General features: G+C 37.7%; 2 protein-coding genes across 2 annotated transcripts; both read left to right on the top strand.

The window, feature by feature from the left end:
- The first annotated feature begins 247 nt into the window (after positions 1–247).
- Positions 248–2041, top strand: LOC120287031 (sugar transporter ERD6-like 7). The gene is made up of 8 exons (XM_039299674.1): positions 248–504; positions 643–702; positions 812–877; positions 1016–1081; positions 1246–1321; positions 1418–1482; positions 1580–1672; positions 1769–2041. The coding sequence occupies exons 1-8, from the start codon at positions 343–345 to the stop codon at positions 1886–1888; spliced, it is 708 nt and encodes a 235-aa protein (XP_039155608.1). The 5' UTR covers positions 248–342; the 3' UTR covers positions 1889–2041.
- A 1625-nt stretch (positions 2042–3666) lies between these two features.
- On the top strand, positions 3667–7376 carry LOC120287032 (putative cysteine-rich receptor-like protein kinase 23). The gene is made up of 3 exons (XM_039299675.1): positions 3667–4680; positions 6020–6088; positions 6276–7376. The coding sequence occupies exons 1-3, from the start codon at positions 3667–3669 to the stop codon at positions 7374–7376; spliced, it is 2184 nt and encodes a 727-aa protein (XP_039155609.1).
- Positions 7377–7752: the final 376 nt, after the last annotated feature.

Consider the following 7752-nt stretch of genomic DNA (forward strand, 5'->3'; position numbering starts at 1 on the left):
CGGGTCCATAAGATGGACGAGTTATACGATCAAAAACTTTATAAACAAGACTCACTCAAAAATAAGGATGTTGGCTTTGAGGTAGAGATACTTCTTTCTCTAGACATCTTATTCTTTCTGCATTGTAACAAGTGAAATGTATACCAAATTTTCGCATCGAGTTCCATTGTTGGACACCTCAGGACAAGAAAACCAAAAAATGGGGAGATTTAGATTGGGTATCATCAGCTGAAAATTGCGACTGCATATCATTCAGGTTTCTGATCAAAGTGATAGGTTTGTTCAGAATAGCTTTCCACTGAGATTCTTGGACATTCGGTGACTTATAGCATCGTTAGCTAGATGGTAACTGAAGTTCTTGCTCTCACTGAACTCAAGCTGATTTGCAGTTACTCTTTATGTGTCTTTCAACAGTATTCAGTCTTTGGATCCATACTGACATTCGGTGCAATGATCGGTGCAATTACTGGAGGACCAATCGCTGATTTTGTTGGCCGTAAATGGGTAAGCAGCAAATGAGTGCGTCTTTCACTACGTAAAACAGAACAGTGTTGTTCAAGACTCTTTGAGAGTTTTAGCTTTGGGATGTAGTCATATCATGGACGGAGGACTGACAGCATAAACATTTGCCTCAAAATGCAGACAATGAGAATAGCGAGCGCTCTTTGTGTAGCAGGATGGCTTGCTATTTACTTTGCTGAGGTGTGTCCATATCCTATTTACAGGCCTTATCATACGTGAAGATCGATTAATTGCATAAGAACTTCAAGACTCATCAACTCTCTGTTCTGTTTGATTTTGAGTAAATTGGGGAGCACTTGCTCTGGATATCGGAAGATTGGCCACAGGATATGGAATGGGAGTCTTTTCCTATGTGGTAATTCCTCACTTTGTACCACACAAATTTTGATGTAGCAAGTTGTTCTACGACAACATGCTGGACTTGATTCACAGTGACAACATGAGGCTCTCTCTTCGGTTTAGATCGGTTAACCTTTTTCTAACTTATGTCCAGATACCGATATTTATAGCTGAAATTACACCCAAAAATCTCCATGGAGCTTTGACTGCTGTCAATCAGGCAAAGATTTTGCATGAACATTCTTTGTTAAAATTGCAAGCATGGAGCTATTGACAAAAGGCCTTAGCTTGTAGCAATTTTTGCCCTCTTGCAAGTGCAAGATGGTGTATATATGTACCTCTTACAGAACCTACTGGGCCTAACATGTTCTCTTCTCTCCACAGCTTATGATCGTTGCTGGAGTGTCCGTTTCCTTCATAATCGGGACAGTATTAGCTTGGAGGGTTTTGGCATTAATTGGTAAAATAGAAATAGTAGCATAATTCAAGTTTAGTGCCAATGTTGTATAGAAAAGTCCAAGTCTGAAACCACCTTGAACATCTGCAGTTTATGCAGGTCTAATCCCCTGTGCAGTCCTACTGTTCGGCCTGTTTTTCATTCCAGAGTCTCCTAGATGGCTGGTAACAAATCAAGATGAACACCAGACTCTCCTTATCTGAATTGTTGGAAGAGAGGGATTTAGTGTTGGAATGAATTTTAGGATTCTGCCAAATGCAGGCAAAAATGGGCCGCGAAAAGGAGTTTGAAGCCACGCTGCAGAAACTCCGTGGAAAGGATACGGATATTTCTGAAGAGGCTGTTGAAATACAAGTAAAAGGCTTTAAGTCTATACTCGTTTCATCTTAGTGCCTCAACTTTATAAGTACAAATAGCTGATGGAATGATCGAATTTGTTTTTCTTGACAGGACTACATCGAAACTCTTCAACTGCTCCCGAAAGCCAGCATTCTTGATTTATTTCAGAGAAGATATCTGAGCTCTGTCATCGTAATCTTCTCTCTGTATTTACTACTATGTATCCAATAAAGTCCCTCCTTCGTTGCTTTCTTGGAATGCCCTGTGGATTGGGAATATGCAGTAGTTGTACTTTTGGTGATATTTCCCATTGTTGTTCTTTTTGCTGACAAATTTGTTAAATTTTGGCCAGATTGGCGTTGGATTGATGGTCGTCCAGCAGTTTGGAGGAATAAATGGCGTCTGTTTCTATACAAGCAATATTTTCGAGGAAGCAGGTATGCAGTTCATAGCAAGAAGTTCTTGGGCACCACAACAATGAAAGTATGCACTGTATTTTATGATTCCAGAACGGATAGCTAAATAAAAAGCAAAGCAGGAGTTCCAATTTATATAATCCAGTTAATATTCAAATGGGTTAGTAAAATTCGCAATGTCGGATGCTTTTGGTCTGCTTAATTTTCATTGAATGATGATAGAAAGCAACTAAAGTATCATTGCTGTGGAGATGCTCGCAGAACGAACCTATTTCCAGAAAGGGTAATATGCAATAAATAGAAAAAGAAAAACGTAATCAGTAATAATATTACTACAAAAAATTGAACATGTGCAGTTAAAACGTCAGTTAAAATAAACTGTGTTGTATTATATGGAAAATCCATTTCAGTCTCTTCAATTATACTTAGGGGTATGCATTAGCTTGAGAAAATATATGGTAAGTGCTAATTACAACTATTTGAAGGCATTTCTATTTCGCTGAGAGGAATTGCTATGCGAAACTCTATGATGTTATGTTCACAATGGTAAATTGACTAATAGTCTCATTTGAGCTTACATGACACCTTCAATTCCACACATTCAGATATGGAAGATGATCATGAAGCGGGCAACAACATTCGTTTCATATGATAAAATGACAGTATCATTAAAATTGATCAGTTCAATCATTAAGTGGTTCTATTATAGGAAAGAGATGATAGTGTATATTGTTCATAGATCTAGCACAATTGTGGGAGAGTGATTGAAATATTAAAGTTGACAGTAAATAAATAAACACTGCTTTATATTTCTGAAGTCAAATTTTGCATTTGTAGTCTTTGCGTGACGACAAAGTTAATGATATTCTAGTCAAGGTACATCGGTCCCTCGATAGCAATTATTGTACTGCTTTCTAGGTACGTCGGTCCCTTGATAGCAATTATTGTGTTGCTTTTTAGGTGCGTTGGTCCCTCAATAGCAATTATTGCATTGCTTTCTTTCTTTCATAACGTGTTGCACCATCCAAGAAGCACTTACTCCTTATTTTCTTTTTACTTTTGCCAAAAGCGACATTATACAAGTTAATATTCTCGTCAATAAGCTATTTTTGTTACCAATTTTTGGTTTTTGTTAAAAATGAAAAAGCTCATACAATAAAATACGATATGTATTTCCTTTTGTCTTCACAATTTAATAAGCGACATTTATGGAATATAGGCCTTGAAAAGAAAATAGAATGCCAATTTCTCACTCGAAAGGATTTTTGATTCATTTTAGAATACAAAACATTCAAATCGATTCTTTTTTTATGGTACTAAGAAAAGTCAATTTGGAAACCCCAGAGAAGTTTCTTTTCTAATCAATGTGAAAGCTATGCATAAATAATTCCAACACCGTGTTTTGTCACCTAGATTGCAAGGGTTGCAATTTCCATGTGATACACACTTTTTCTTCACTAGACTTGCCTTTATTGGTTGACTTGGACATTTGTATGACCGACGACTCCCAACGCTCTTCATTCATATAACTAGGCCTCCATCGCATTACCAATTAGCAAAAACTTTCATTACATCAGATCAAACGATAGAGAGATGATTAAGTCTCTGAGCTCCATGAGCATGTTCCATGTTTTGCTTTTCATATTGCATGTTCTGCTGCTGCTGGGGACGAGTTGTGGTGCGAAGAATAATCACTTGTGCATGCCTTCATCTTGCGGCGATGTTGATGACACATACAATTTTTTTCAATGGAAAGGTGACCAGAAAGGCTGCAGCCGCTCTGAGTATGAGCTAGCTTGTGAAAATAATCGCACTATTCTATATTTGTATGCCAGTCGATATTATGTGAAGTCGATTTACTATGGCAATAATTTGACAGATGGTAGTATCTCTGGTAATATCACGGTGGTTGACGATGGACTGCAAAAAAGTAATTGCTCATCTCTCCCTCGTTACTCATTGGCGAGATCCAACTTTAGTGCTTATTTTTCACATCAGAAGTATTATTCATTCTCTGCGGTGGCGGTCTTCATGAAGTGCTCACAGCTCGTTGCTTCTCCTTCGTATATCAATACTGAACCATGTATTGAAGGAGCATACTCATACGCAGGAATTAATCTACAAGTAGGGGACATCAAGGATTCTTGCAACATAACCATGATCACTTTCTTATCGGGTGATGATCCGACGAGGGAAATGGATTGGTATAATCTCCACAACATGATGGCTGAAGGATTCAATCTCACTTTTCATGGACCTCCTCCTTCGCCGTCTTGGCTGTCTTTGCTGTCTTTGCTGTCTTGGCGGTGTTTGCCGTCTCCACAGTCTTGGCAGTCTTGGCTGTCTTCACCTCCGCAGTCTTGGCTGTCTTCACCGTCTCCGCCATCTTTCATCTTCGCCATCTACGCCGTCTTCGCCGCCGTCTACGCCGTCTACGCCGCTTTCACCATCTGCGCTGCCCCTGCCGTCTCCACCGTCTCCGCTGTCCTCGCCATCTCCGCCGTCCTTGCCATCTCTGCCGTCCTCACTGTCTCCGTTCTCCTCGTCGTCTTTCCCATCTTCACCGGTAATTTTCGAACTTTGCGTGATTATGTACCCAGAGGTGTGGTGCGAACCATATTACTCCTGTAAACTGACTTTCGCTTTTCTTCCTTTACTCTCTTACTTTCTTTCTTCTTCTTCTTCTTCATCCTCATCCTTTTCTCAAATGTTAGCTCTACTGAGGGATCTTATCAAAATTTACTTATTGAGTCATGTGGCATGTTTCTGTTGGATATTGTAATACATTGGTTCGATTTATTGAGTCATTACTTTCTTTAATACCCAATAAAAAAAAATTGCAACATCTGTTTAGTGAAAAAGTTCAGTAAGATTTTTTAGTAGATTTGGCGTGCATTGCTCTTTTATTTTACATTTGTGGAGCTTTTTTGGACTTGACACTCTTTCTTTATTTTTATTTTTTGGGGGCCTTATTCACTAAAAAAACCACAATTTTAAGTTTATTCTCAATTCTGCTCCAAACTTTTTTTGTCTAGATAAACCCTAAACTTTAGGTCCAATCCAAATTTGCCTTGAACTTTTCTTTATCTAGAAAAACCTCAAACTTTAGGCCAAATCTTAAATCTATCTCTAACTTTTTTTGTCTAAAAGAAAAAACACCAATTTTTACTCTAATTGCAAATCTACCCCATCAGCCCTCTGACTGAAAATTGCCGTTAGTCGTCCCTAATTTTCATATCTTAGAACGGTTTCATTTTGGAAATAATTTTCCATGTCACTTTACTGAAGTGGAGTTTTTATCGATGTGGAGATGTCATGTCAAATTGGGACCGGACTATGGGGGTAAATTTTGGAATATATTAAAAGTTGGTGATTTTTTAAAACAAAACAAAATTCGAGGCAAATCTGGGATTGTACCTAAAGTTTGGGGTTTCTTCTAAGACAAAAAAGGTTCGGGCCAAAATTGGACTAGAACTTGAGGATTTTTTTAGGGAATTAGGCCCTTTTTTGGGGAAAATTGTTTGATTTGATCGTAACTTGTGTCCCTTGAATCTTTGTTTTTGTTATGGGGAGCTTATGAACATTTGGTACATTTAGGAGAATAAAAGCGAAAACATGTTTCTTCAAAAGAAAAGATCATGCAACGATAACATGGATTTCATGAGTGAATAGAATAAAGTTGGATCTAGCGTTATCTAGAAAAGTGAAACTCGTTCACTCTTCTTCTTTTTTTCTAGACTTCTCCACTTGCAAATTTCAATTAACAAAAGTGTGTCTTTGCACTTTGCAGTGATTGTATGAAGTTATCCTTCACTTGGGGTATATCTTAACGTGAATTGCTTTTATTATTTAATTGCTAAAACAATGGATCTAGTTCTTTATTGATTGGTTGTTAATTCTAATTAACCATATCTAGTAATCTCTCACAAATTCTTACTATCTACAGATGGTTCTGCGCGGTATATCGCGAACTATTTGGGTCGAATTGCCGTATGGAATCTCTTCTTTGTCTTGGGTATGCTAAGTCCTTTTCTCTTCACACCTATGAAGCTCTCATTCAACATTCTGACAAACAAAAATTGTATGTTGTAAAAAAATTATCACACTATGCTAATCGATGGCCAAATTTCTCCGCAGTCCACTTCCTAGCAGCAAAATTCATTCTTGCATCTCCCTGTGTGTTGATATTTCTAATCTTGAAGTGGATGAGAAGGCATCAAGCGACCGATGCAAACATCGAAGAATTCCTACGAGCTCACAATAACTTTTTGCCCATAAGGTACTCTTACTCGGATATCAAGAGGATTACAAAAAATTTCAAATGCAAGTTAGGTGAGGGGGGATATGGTTCCGTATACAGAGGAATACTTAAAAGTGGCAATGAAGTTGCAGTTAAGATTTTGAACAAATCAAAATCTAATGGCCAAGATTTTATGAGCGAAGTGGCCACAATTGGAACGATCCACCACGTTAATGTGGTGCAACTTGTTGGTTTTTGCTTCGAATACTCCAAACAAGCTCTTGTCTATGATTTTATGCCGAACGGATCTTTGGATAAGCACATTTCTCATAAGGATGGTGATGATCCTCTTGATTATAAGAAAATGTATGAGATCTCTCTTGGCATAGCTAGAGGGATAGAGTATTTACATCGGGGATGTGATAAGCAAATTCTACATTTTGACATCAAGCCTCACAACATTCTCCTAGACCAAAGTTTCACTCCGAAAATTTCTGACTTTGGACTTGCAAGACTTTATCCCACTGATCGTAGTATAGTATCGCTGACTGTAGCAGGAGGAACCTTGGGTTATATGGCTCCCGAGCTAATCTATAAAAGCATTGGTGGCATTTCTTACAAAGCCGATGTTTATAGTTTTGGGATGTTATTAATGGAAATGGCTAGTAGAAGGAGAAATGCACCTACAGAGCATTCAAGTCAAATTTACTTTCATTTGTGGGTTTATGATCAACTCGACAATGAAAAGGAACGTGAAAGGGTAGATGTCATAGAAGAGGAAAGAGAAACAACAAGGAAGATGATAATCGTTGCACTGTGGTGTATACAGTTGAGCCCTAATGATCGGCCGTCGATGAGGAAAGTCCTAGATATGCTTGAAGGAGATATGGATAAACTTCAATTGCCTCCAAAACCACTTTTGTATTCGGGAGAGGCACCCGTTGATGATGTTGACGCTGAGATAGAACTTGAAACAATCTCATCTTCGTCAAGTACTCCAATAGTTTCTAGCGGTTCCCAATTTTACCATGACCATGAGTTTATGAAATCATGTATTGTGTGATTGTTTCCCTATAATGAGATGCAAAAATTATAAATAGTAATATATGTTGGATGTATGCCCTAAAGCTACTATGTAATAATTACTTATTAGGGATTTCGGTTGTACTTTCATTATTATTATTTAATTAATGGCAATGACGTATTCATTCATTTGTCCAATTGTTTTATATTTATGAATGATTCCATAAGATCAGTTGCAACTAGACTCGTTCTTGAGACATCAAGAATATATGTGATGGGTTCATAGTTAGATTGAATCTTTAAATCGTTCCCAGTCGATGGATTATTGAGTGGATATTAATAATCCTGTTGAGACCAATGTGTTCTTAACTTCACCATTAAGTATTGGATACTTAAGAGAATGATGAGTCACAAGT

Source organism: Eucalyptus grandis, chromosome 8 (genome assembly GCF_016545825.1).
Source record: "Eucalyptus grandis isolate ANBG69807.140 chromosome 8, ASM1654582v1, whole genome shotgun sequence".
Classification (NCBI taxonomy): Eukaryota; Viridiplantae; Streptophyta; class Magnoliopsida; order Myrtales; family Myrtaceae; genus Eucalyptus; species Eucalyptus grandis.

Excerpts from the sequence above, each read along its gene's own strand:
- LOC120287031 (XM_039299674.1), top strand. The coding sequence starts at position 343 with ATGGTAACTGAAGTTCTTGCTCTCACTGAACTCAAGCTGATTTGCAGT. Across the intron at positions 1,322-1,417 it reads GAGGGTTTTGGCATTAATTG|GTCTAATCCCCTGTGCAGTC; the intron begins GTAAAATAGAAA and ends CAGTTTATGCAG. Across the intron at positions 1,673-1,768 it reads AAGAGGCTGTTGAAATACAA|GACTACATCGAAACTCTTCA; the intron begins GTAAAAGGCTTT and ends TTTTCTTGACAG.
- LOC120287032 (XM_039299675.1), top strand. The coding sequence starts at position 3,667 with ATGATTAAGTCTCTGAGCTCCATGAGCATGTTCCATGTTTTGCTTTTC. Across the intron at positions 4,681-6,019 it reads ATTATGTACCCAGAGGTGTG|ATGGTTCTGCGCGGTATATC; the intron begins GTGCGAACCATA and ends TACTATCTACAG. Across the intron at positions 6,089-6,275 it reads GAATCTCTTCTTTGTCTTGG|TGGATGAGAAGGCATCAAGC; the intron begins GTATGCTAAGTC and ends CTAATCTTGAAG.